This window comes from Pyxicephalus adspersus, chromosome 3 (genome assembly GCF_032062135.1).
Source record: "Pyxicephalus adspersus chromosome 3, UCB_Pads_2.0, whole genome shotgun sequence".
Lineage (NCBI taxonomy): Eukaryota > Metazoa > Chordata > Amphibia > Anura > Pyxicephalidae > Pyxicephalus > Pyxicephalus adspersus.
This window is the reverse complement of record NC_092860.1, coordinates 99,026,337-99,038,999: the sequence shown is the minus strand read 5'-3', so window position 1 is coordinate 99,038,999 and position 12,663 is coordinate 99,026,337. Positions and strand designations below refer to the sequence as shown.

Genomic DNA, 12,663 nt, shown 5'->3' with positions numbered 1-12,663 from the left:
AAAAAAAAAAAATTCATGAAAAACAGTGTAACGCGTTTGGAACAGAAATCTAGACATCAGTGTAACGCCCAGGTGGTTAAAAGAGTGCAACAGAACGATTTCTAAACGAAGCAGATCTCCTACGATTTGCTCTTGCAACTGCATTTTGCACATAAAAAAAACAGAACGTAGCACTATGAGAGCTTAAATAATGTGAGAGATTGTGCATGGGTACTAACTGCTCAAGTAGTATCAGAGATGGGGAAAGAAAAACAACTTTAGGTCTTTTCTTAAAGTACATTTTTTTCATAATCGCCAAGCATTATTAGGACCATCAAAACATGTAAACCTTAAGATGACATAGCTCCACAATAAATTCTCCTGTCCTTTGCATTAACCACGATTGTCACAAGTCACAACACAGTGCTGTATGCTGCAAGAAGGCCACCTGTGCCGGCCCACATGCTACTGTCAGGATCCCAGCCAAACCATGAACAGGTGAACAAACAAAGCCTGCAAGGCCATACTGCCAAAGCAAGCACTTCTCTCTGCTATGAACACAGTAGCTTCAATACTCTGAAAATCAAAGATAGGTTTAAAAATGACTGATGTAACTTACTTAGCCAATTCCAGTACTTACAAACAGCGCCATGTTTTCAATGTCCCTTACAATTTTAATTAACTATATAGTAACTATGCTGCACAATACCAAGCAAGGAAATCTAAATAATTTGGTTTGGATTGTTCAAGCCACCCCAAAAGTTTGTGGTGTTGTAGCCAGGTGTGGTAATACCCAAAATACAATATAATCTATATATACAAGAGGTCATGCAAACTGTACCAATCCGTTTTTTATAAAATAAGCTAGTACATAATAATGCCATCTCAAGCGGTCATAAATAAACATTCTTGAACAGAAAGGCATTAAAGGGGTCTTCTTTTTATTACTTGTACATGTATTTGTTTATCCCATTATCTAAAATATAAATCTTATTCACCTAAATTGCATCTATGCCTAAATCTTTTTTTATCAAGTTTATGGAGATTCAGGATTCCATTGGAAGATTTCACCTTAATAGGTTTTCCACAGAAAATAAAGTAACTGTTCGGAAGGGAAAATCTGCAACAGGGAAACGGTCAACAATAAAAGAGAATAGATTCTAGTATTCCCTCATTTAAGAATGGTTTTTACTTTCGTGATGCTTTGATTACTGCTTCCTGGCTGAAAACAATATTTTACATTAAACCTCCAGTAATAACCCAGCTGGAATTGGGCTTTTTTTCTGTGACAATTTGCATGATACTAATATATGAGGATCGCCCAGTTTAAGATTTAAGGTGAATGAGGTTTAAGTTTGATCTGAAGGTAGAGGTGTGACATGGGAAGATGCACTGCTGAACCAGAAATGAAATGTTTCTCCTGCCTGGATGTGCAGATACACGATTCACAAAAGTATTATAAATCCTCTCATAGAAAAGATAAAATATATATAGGTACAACCATGAGTTTATCTGACTTTCTAAAGTTACTCTGTCAACTTTGTTTAATGCACATGCTACAAATTGTTAAAAATTGTATTATTTAAGCACAATATAATAAAATATATACACATGAAAAAAAAAAAGCAGGACACACTTTTCCTCAAGCACACTCCCTATAAGTAAACAAACTTACTAGCATTGTCATCCGAATCTTCACTACTGCTGGGTAGTCGTGAACGTTTCATGGTTTGCACAGACACACAACAGGCAACCTACAAAAGAAGACACAAAATCAAGTCACTAATCGCTGAATTTACCATCACATTACAAGAAAAAGTACATAAAAATAAGAGTGATAATGGAACATTATAGAAGATACAACCATTCAAGTGGTGTCATGATTTCAAAATAAAGTATGTGAACTCTCCATAACTTATTATGGTTAATTTAAGACAGTGTCCTAACAAATAGTAATCTGCAGGTTCTTGCAGTGCACTGGTATTACATACAAAGTCCACGGTTTGGCTCCTTTTGTATTTCATATTTTAATATGATTTATTATCCTCACAGTACCTGAAATCCTTACAATAAAATACTTTCTTTACACCATTGAGTGGCATTGGTAATCAGTTTACCATATTTTAAAAATGATTCATAGGTTAACATACACCATACACAAAGACCTGTAAATGTGTTTACATTACATCAGTGCTGGAAGCATGTGGCTATGCAATGGATCGGGACATGATAATAGAAATTCTCAGGGCAGAGTTTCTCCCTCATACTAGCAGGTAGGTGATCAGCAGCAATCAATGCTTTAAAAAAAACACCACCACATATGCTAGTACAGGACACTGAGTTTAAGTTTCTGGTACCAAGTACTACTCAAAAATGACAACTGTGCTAGACTTAATAAGAAAATGAAGAAGAAAATCTTTATTAACAGAAATATATGACCAGAACCTTCAACAGATTCAAAATTATTCTACAACAATGTAAGAGACTTGAAAAAGTTAGACAGAAAACAATTACTTCAAGTTACTGCTGATAAAGTGGTTCTACAAGATTTTCATTTGGTGTACTTAGTTTTTCACACATCAATTTTCTATTTTGGCTTCATTTTTGTTAAATATTGACGCAGTGTAATACGTTATGTGTTGTTTTATACTTAAATAATTTTAGAACCTGTAAAGGACCAGATGATTTTTTTTTTTAGGTCCTCATATGGTAACCCATAGAATCTTTTTTACATGACTGTAGCTCACTGTATATAGACGTGAGGAAGGAGATTTAGGTACAAGAAAATTACAAAACACCTTGTCCAACCAATATCAAATTTTTAAAAAGTTTTTTTTCCTCTAATTATACCAGCCTTTTTTATGGGGGAACCCTGGAAATAACTTTCATGTCTTGAGGAAACCCTTTCATGGTCAGTAGGAAGAATGCTTCTTACACTACTGGCCAGTGGGAAGAATGTCACTCTTACAGATAGCCAAAAAGATGATTGGTGTCAGTTAAACTGACCTGGAAGACACAAGTTGCTCATTGCTCATGGAATCCTGGTTAAGAAGCACTGATTTAGAGTAATGTATCATGAGCCAATGGCTTAGCCGTGTGAACCAATCAACTCAACACATCCAACCACACCTAGGAGTGTTAACATAAGCATTCCTTCAAACAAGATCTTATTTGGTTACTAATTTTACTATTACCATATCTATTTATATGTTTAAATTGGTAAGTTGCCAAATTTTTCACATCCCTAGAGAAAATAAACATTTTCTGGCATTTATGGTTGACGTGCTAAAATTCCTGAAGACATCAACACAAAGTATCTATTACCTTTATTTTTTTTTAATACCTTACTAACCTTAATTTTAAAAATATGAATAAAAAGCTGATTCACATCAAAAATGTAAATCTTATACCAGAAATAATTTCATCTCTTTTTTTTTTTAGCTTACAGTAAAAACATGACATTGTGACACGTTGTCAGGCTCTGTCAAACAGCACTGATGCTGGCATGTTTTGCCTGAAGCGGCATTTGCATTGCTAATATAGCATGCAAAATTAGTATCAAAGGAAAAAAGCAAAGAAACATACATTGCAACCTAAATATCTTCATAATGTCAATGCAACATTGGAATTCTTAAAAAAAACCAAAAAAAAAAAAACCTAGTGATCGCTAGTGTCCTAATTCATAACCAAACCTCCAACCTCTAAAACAAATGTAAGATCTTAGGAAAAGCCCGAATTAATTTTACGATCTGCAGCTTATAGTATAGTAAACACAACATATAAATGGCAGAATCACAAACAATGCCACACTTTTGATATTCAAAAATAAAACTATATAGGAAAAGTTTATTGATATACTATAGTTAATTGCATAAGCTAAACAGAAAATAACTTTCAAGTAACTGTTACAGTATTGATTCCAAATGTAATGTTTTTGTGAATATATTATAATTTCACTTTACATGCCACTGCACACATGTATCCACCTGTGCAAGGCCACACTAGTTACAAAGCCTAAAGCTACGTACACACGTCAGATTTTTATCGCCCGATAATCGGCATCGGCCAATTATCGGGCGAAAATCTGCCGTGTGTACAGTCGGTGTCGTCCATCGTCCGGACGACCGACCTGCCGGATCCATGGACGATGGACGACAGCCGATCGTAATGAAAGTGAAGGGGAGAGCGCGCAGCAGGGTGCCGCTCCGTTGCTCTCCCCCTCCCCTCTCCATAGAGCATGAACGGTGCTGTATGTACAGCATCGTTCATGCATCGTGCACTCCCTTGTCGTTGGAAAGGATCGTGAAAGATCCTTTCCAACGACAAAAATTGGCAGTGTGTACGCAGCTTAAGGGCTCAGTCAGACCTCAGTTCCCCCCCCCCCCAAGTGGTTTTACCGCTCAAAACAGTTTACATTGAACTGTACAGGTCCGTTCACCATGCTTCATTTGACAGGTGGCAGCATTTTCATCTAGTTTTCTACATGTTCAATCACAGCATCCAGGGGTATAGATGCTGTGTTTTTAAATAGAAGACGTTTACCTGAGGCACGTTTAAAAGCTTTATCTTAAACGTTGCTTGCAATGTTTAAAAAATTAAAACGCTGGGTTAAAGCTGGAAGACGCATAAAAACACGTGTAAACACCTCAACTGACTTCAATGGGATGTTTTCTCATGTTTATAAGCACTTAAAACACACGTGTTAAAAAACGCAGGAAACGGTGGCATAGGCATTTCCAGCGTTTTAAAGGCAAGCTTTAGAACGCTAAAAAAGTGCAAAAAAACGCATATAAATGCAATAGGAACGTTTACATGCGTTTTTAAAAACGTCCGTGTAGACCCAGCCTTAGTGCATAGTTTTTTTTTTTTGTTTTTAAAAAACAAAAAAAATGCTGCAGAACATCTTTATCGGTAGTTGCAACAAATGCCTGAAAAAAAACAAGCATTTTTGCCAAAAAACGATCCTGGGCTGCACCTAGCTGTACATAGTAGGCATTCACCTGGGGTAGTGCCTAAGGTTTTTTTTTGTTTTTTTTACCCCAGTCTAAGCAAGCCACAAAGGTGATGGCCAGAAAGACATCTGACCATCTTCTGCAGCACCTACTCATACAGCAGATTTAGCATGACTAGCATTATAGAAGGAAGTATCAGTGTTAAATGGGGATCCTCAATCTGTTGTTATCACCTCCTAGATGTAACTCTAAACAGCCTGCCCCTAACCATCCATGTCACAAGCATTCATTGCATAAACCGTCCAATACTCAGACCCTTGCACAAAAAGCCATTAAAATGGGATAGCAGCAAGTTTGATATAACTGCAGAATGAACAATCAGTTGTAATCTAAACCAATCAATACAAACCCAACTTCATAAAATGGGCTGAATTACACATTTCTAAACTCAACTAAAACACAACCTACAAGATCTAAAAGATTTAAAAAGCTGGATTACATGTTTATCTGTACCCAAGCTATAATACACAAACACAATATTGGTTCATAGAATTGCAATTTGGCATTTACCAGTCCACCGAATATAAAAGAAGAAGAATCACAAGATACATATAAGATTATCTGTAATAGACTGATGACACAACAATATGGTCACACATAAAATGCTTGCTTTCTAGGAGCAGTACCACAAGATGACATGTAGTATAGACACTCAGCAAATGATAACATTGAGCAGAAGCAGATAGGAGAGGAAATGTTATGACAGATGTTCTTTAAACCACACTAGTCACCATGTGCTCTCTAAAGATGGCAAATTTTCACTTCCTCAAAGACAGCCTCAATTACCCTACTCACCAATAACTTATACAACCACAGCAGACACTATACACAGAGGAGGAGGGTGTGATGCTCATAGGAGACATATTCGTATTGTAACATACACATGGAGAGAAACAATTCAAAGTTATTGTGTTTTAATACCAGCATTCAAGTACATATACCCAGCTCTGGCCTGAAAATACTTCAACTTCTATCTGCATACCAAACTGCAGCAAAAAGAATTTCATTCCTAAAAAATGTTTATGTGCAGTTAGTGACTGCAAGATGTACAAACCCCCAAAAAACAAAAATACTCGATAGGTATAGCCAAGATCAGAAGCAGGATCTTCCAGAACATGCTTTACCTGCTCTTCTTGTTACAGAAAGGATATCATATAAACAGAATTTTGAAATATGTAAATACATTTTAGATCAGTTTTGTTCTAAAACATCATAATCTATTGTCCTGACTGGCTACAGCATCATTGCTCAATCTCATCAGCACCTCTGCTCATCCTGGGCTGTAGAGAGATTCCCTGGGCAGAGAATGTGCTAAAGTAACAAGTCACAGCAGTCTGGCCCTCCAGCCCAAAAAAAAAAAAAAAAAGGAGACACTGTCACCCAACTCCTCCTAAGGTAACTGACTGAAATATGAACACAGAGAGCATGCTATAGGTAGGCAGTGTTATGGCAAAGAACCGGCACTTTATAGGAATTACTGTTATTTATGCTCAAACTACATAAATACAAATGTGCACAGCTGGAAGCTGATCTGATTGTGCATTTCTTCTCAGCACAACAAATTTCAGTTTACCAAATAATCATCAACTAAAAATCATAGGAAAATATATTGTTTGTAATATTTAGGGAATGATTAGTTTACTTTGCTCCTGACAACTACATTTTCAGTAGACATGGCACATGAATTTCAGCTGTCACCTCTTCTCAATAACAGGAACAATTAGAGACAAGTGAATCTCTTGTGAGAGTTGTAAGCCATCTGCCATCCAGGATCTATAAAATCCCTATAGGTCTCACAGATTAGCTAAGGATACTGATCAAAGGGGAGCCAACACCCTCCTTACGGTCAATATGTCTGCCAATTTTGAAAGTGAACCAAATTAATGTGGAAGAAATCCCACAAACACCCTCCTGTTTTCCTGAACGGTCCTTAGACATGATTTGTCTGAACTATACACAATATTTCCCCACCTACTAGATTGTAAGCTCTTCATGGCAGGGTCCTCCCCTCCTGTGTCCCAGTCTGTATTAGTCTGTCATTTGCAACCCCTATTTAATGTACAGTGCTGTGTAATATGTTAACGCTATATAAACCCTGTTTATTAATAACAATAATAATAATGAAGGTCTGTGCCAATAGTAATCTGGGACAAGTGGGATTGTACTCATTAAAAATTAATGCAATCCAGCAATGTATTAAATTACACTAAAATCATACCTCTTCTTTTTATATCGCCACCACCTCAAGTGCTGGCACATTATTCTCTTCTGCCTGCAATGTACAGCACCCAGCTCCATCACCATTAGGGAGTTAGGTATCGTTACCACCATTAACAACTACATCAGCCAATGCATACACTCTCCTTTATTTTTATTAAAAACCTCGGAGCCTGTTGGTAACACAAACACAGCATTTTGATCGGGTGATGTGGTTGTTAGTGGTGAGATGACTCCCTGCTATATATTCCCAAGTAAATGGCTATGAGCCAGGCATAGGGTATACCATTCCCTACCAATGTTTTAAAACTTTAACTTGACCACCTGGGGCAGGTCAGAAAAGTCAGAATTACATTCTAGCATTTTCGTACCTTAGTTTGTTACATTAGGAAACCTATTCAAAAATAGGCTGTTAATGCACCTCAGTGCTAAAGAAAATTAGGTCCTCCACATTGGCACCAGTTATTGGGATGTTCTATAACCCACATCTGTTGCTGAGAATTTAGGATGTACAATGAGGTGCAAACAGCTTTTCACTGCAATGTGCACGTATATTAATATATTGTACTTTGTGGTAATGTGCTACAGTGTGGAACGTTCTCACAGCAGAACTCTAGTTACTACTGCAGAAAGGGATATGCAATGTCCCTTCTGCAATAAAACATACTTACCTGTTCACTATCCTCTCTCAAAAAAACAAAAATCAAAACACAACATCTATGGGAGTTACACCATTCTATCCTGGCCAAAGATGGGGAAACCAGGAACAAAAGAAGAAAGTGGTGGCACCTGCAACAGAACAGGGACGGATGATTGCATGTAATAAATTGAGATCAGGCAGATATGTGTAAAGAACCTGTCACTTCAAGTAACAAATCACAAAGAAGGAAGCAACTAGTATTTTTTCCATTTAAAAAAACAACAGTAATGGCTTTCCACACGGATATCTAGTGGCAGCTTTACATTAAACTAAATCTTACAAAGCACTAAAGAGCCTTAAATTTAACAAGCATTTACAAAGCATATCACACAACTCAACTGGAACTAAAGTCACACTTTGAAAAATGCATGATGTGTCACGCGAAGTTCCTTTTCCAATAACTATTCTTACCTGCCTGAACATTACCAAGCTGTCAATTTTTGCTGAGCGTTGCATGCGAGGTAGTGGTTACCAGGGGTTGCCTGAAGATTGTAAAAAGGAAGAAGAAAAGAAAGAAGACGTCGGAAACCTTCAATTGAACAAGGATAGGGAAGCATAGCAGGTTTAGCTTTGTTTTAAGTTCTTAGAAAAGTACAGTGGTTTGTGTGTATTTTATTTAGTTATTGTGTTTAGATCTACTCTTTTTTAGCGAGGTGAATATAAAATAAATACAATGCAATCTTCCCCAGCCAATAGGTGGAGCTCTAGTCTCGTTGCCACATTCAGCAGAATATGTAGTGTCTAATCACTTATCAAGTGGCCCAGCACATTTTTTAATCCAACAAAGAGCTGCAAAGCAAGTTTCTACTGCTGTCATGTCCCTTTATAGACACACCAGATCAGTGATTTGAATCTTTAAATTTTTAAAATCTCAGAGACATTTTCCATTTTCTTACCAGTCAAGTGTAGACAATTTCATTTTTAGTAGCTCAACCTTTTTAATAAAGTCCCTAGCAAACAAATAGCCCTCTATGCAATAAGCTGCAATACCTGATTTGCACTTGCTCTGGGATTAGTGTCTCATAAAATGGTGAAGTCACCAGAGTATGCATCTTCCAAAAACCATCAGCTTTCCCACTTCTCATACTACTGTGTAGCAAACTTTCGTTCTCTTTCTGTCTGGCAAAATTGCTATCGAGACAGAAATAGAGGGAAATTTTATAACCTGAAGGAGTTCTAATCAGGGCAGTCACAATTATAATCAAGTTTCAGATACATGGTGTCAGCAAAAATTTAACTTGTAATACGTTTAAAATGTAATCAACTATTACAATGTGTCAACATTTTCACAAAGCTCTCCTGGATAAAAAAAGAGCTTTTAGCCCATGTCATTTTATTTCCCAAAAGTTAGGCTTTAGGGCCCATGCACTGATTTCAATGACCAGGAATGGCAGAAGTCCTCATCTACATTTAAGGAGAGGCAGCAGCATCCATGTTTCTCCAGATTTGAAAAGTTTTTTAGGTGTTGTAATGTTTTGGATATAGGAGAAGGGTGAGGACCTGCCATACATGGGTTCATGTATAGACTCTATTGTGCTATTATTTTCACCTTTTCTTCACTATTTAGCATGTTACTGGCTTGGTACAGGAATGGCAAAAGAGCAAAGTCTAGAACTTCTGTCCCACATATTTGTTTCAGGTCAATGACTTGTAGGATCCGGATGTTAACCCCTGAGCATGCACTTTTAAAGTCCAAGTCAGCAATGGAGCCACTATTATTTCTATGTGCACCTTTCCCTGGCCAGATATTGTCATACCCTAGTATTCTATATAACACGAGCCCGGACATCTCTTCACTGCTACGGCAGGAACAGGAAAGCAGTATAATGGAACACCGTTTGTGAAACTGGATAACCTAAGAAATAAACTGTGCCTGCCACAAAGCATACCACCCATCTCAAAAGGTGGAATAAGTAATTCTTTAGCCCCTGGACAAACTATCTCCATGGCAATAGCTGCATTCACAGAGAATCTTCATTGCCCTGGAACGAGCAAACTATTCAGAAGTAAGGTGAAGGCTCAGCATTGCAGCCCTGGAACTAGTCTGTTAGGCCACATACACATCAAATTATTCTTGCCCAAGACAAGATAGTTATGCTTGTCCCAGGAGAGAAACTGAAAAAATCTGATGTGCGTACAGCGGAATACCTTGGTGCATGCATTGCTATTTATTTAAAATTGTAAACCAACACTCATGATTTGTTGTGATGAGCACAACAGAATGGTAATGTGCCACAGTGATAAAATACATCAAAGGATGAAAAGTTAATGTGTGGAGAAAGAAATTCAGAGTTATCATTAGTCACATGGCTGTCATACAAAATGTTGGCCACTCTGCCAGAACAAGTATGCAAATTAGGCTTTCTGACATTACTTGGAGCATGCTTGTCCCAGTTTGGTGATAAAGAAACCAGTGTCAGTCAGGCAACTAGGACATTTCATTTTAAAAAAATTTGGTATTTAAAAAAAAAAAAAATAACCCATCTAAATTACTGTAAAAATTAGAATGGTGTTTTCAAACCTCCATTAGAGCTACAGCTACAGCCTGGGTCATACTCTTTTGCACCACATCACGTGATCATTCAATTTGCAGTAATGTTTTCATTCAAATATGACATTTGACATAAAAATGTATGCATAGACGGTCAGTGCAGCCATCAATTCGACTGAAAAATATATCATTCATATAATCAAATCAGCTCTGCTCTGGGAAAACAATCTGTGGTTAGCCCTGGAAGTTTACAGAACAAATGTCACCAAACATAAGGCTTGTTATTTCTTCACTACAACATGAAAAGGTGATTGTGTATTGGCAATGTTTTGGCAAGCTGCACGGTTACTATGTTTACATGGAATCAGCTGACTCAGAGATCCCTCCTCAGAAATAGAAATCAATGGGAGCTTTCTCAACAGCTGATCAGACCAGGTGCTCCAAAAGGGAGGTGAGCTCCAGCAGCCATACACCACAAGGGAAGGCTATGGAGGCCGATCTGTACACATCTCCTCTCCACCTACTTCTCCAGACAATTCTAGAAAGCACATCTCTCCTGACACTGCATAATGCCACCAACATTGTCACTACACTCAGCAACCAAGATATGATTTGGAGGAATTACACAAGTGGCTGACGCTGCAGTTACATGTGCAGAAATGACATGCCAGCTGCTCGCTGTGCACCTGCAGTATACAGCAATGAATCAATGTCCTATTTTATAATAGAATGACAGAGAGATCACATAGAGATGTAGCCCCAGGTCTTAAAAAAAAAGCATATGTATTATTAGCTAGGGTTGTGTAGGCCGCGTCGCCTGCAGGTGACATTACAACACATCCCATTGCTGGCAATAGTAAAGGAGCACTAAGATGACAACACAGACATAAAGCACACAAGTGTTAACTTTCAGTGGCCACGTGTTGCACTAACACTGCTCCCCTGGGTGCCAATGAGGAGTGAGCTAGGTAAAGAGCAGGAGGTTCTCTGTGACCATTCACTGAGCAATGCAAATGCTTTAACATGATGTGGGCTGCTGGTTAGCTTTCTAAACAGAGAACACAAACCCTGCACAAAGCCAGAGCCATTACCATTTGGAGGGTCAGATCTGCATTGCTGGAGAAGGCAGTGCCCTGGGGGCAACAAGCAGTGACAGGAGCCCATGTATCTGCCCTCACCCCCGAATGTTTTATCCCCAGGGCAGAAAATGTATAACTATAGGAAAAGGCCAACATTCCATCCCTAGCACATGTATGTGTACAGCCCCCACCGCCAAAAGAATAAACAAACAGCCGTCATCTGCTGGAAGGGGCTTGGTAGGGACCAGAATTTGGCATCCCAGCCAAACCACAGGCCAAGCATCCACCCCATAACTACCCCTCACCCGCAGACAGGGAAAGCGCTACATAACTATTCCATAGAACCAGAGACCCTAACCCACCGACTGACACTTCATAAAACATAACGGGGGGGGGGGGGGGGGGGGGGGGGGGGGGATGAACCATTCATTCACTGAACTTTCCTGTGCAGACACACTGTGAGCACAGCTGTCAGGTCCTGGCTTCCTGTAGGATCAGCAGACCTAGGTGCAGGGAGACATTAGTGCCTAAAATAAAGGGAATCCTATTATTACTATCACACGGCCTCCTTGTCACATTTTAAAACATATATACAATTTAAAACACCCCCCAATATACACATCTAGGGCACAGGTAAACAATGGCTGTATAACCTAAAGCAGATTCCTCAGTGTACAACAAAGTGAGAGAAATACCTCAATTTATAAGCTGGGACATAAGGACAACCTTAGTAATATTGTTTCACCACTTTATGGGCACGCACATATCTTATTTAGTATCTTTTCACCCAATATTCACCCCAAAAATCCACCAATGTGAGAATGATAACCAGCTGTGCATATAGATTGCGACATAAACATTTATAACCACCGGCTTCTTATTTTACAAGTCCTCAGCTTTCTAAAAATATATCATGTTTTGGGGGTTCAAGTAAGATTTACCCCACAAAGGGGCATTTAATGGGTGCACAATACAAACATCGGTCTGGCAGCAATAGGGTTAAATCAATAGGTCAGAAGGTCACAGACAGCCAAGACATTCACCTCACAGCCAACTATACACCCACCATGACATTCACTTCACGGCCAACTATACACCCACCATGACATTCACCTCACAACCAACTTTACACCCCAATAGCACATTCACCTCATTGCATACTACACACCCCCAATAGAACATTCA

General features: G+C 38.5%; 1 protein-coding gene across 4 annotated transcripts in view; it reads right to left on the bottom strand.

Moving 5' to 3' along the window:
* Positions 1-12,663, bottom strand: part of JADE1 (jade family PHD finger 1) — a 53,980-nt gene that overhangs the window by 40,424 nt on the left and 893 nt on the right. For all 4 annotated transcript variants that reach the window (XM_072405822.1, XM_072405819.1, XM_072405820.1 and 1 more), the window contains exon 2: positions 1,655-1,733. In XM_072405822.1, the coding sequence (XP_072261923.1) occupies positions 1,655-1,706 (52 nt within the window). In that variant the 5' untranslated portion in view covers positions 1,707-1,733. The remainder of the gene's footprint in view (positions 1-1,654; positions 1,734-12,663) is intronic.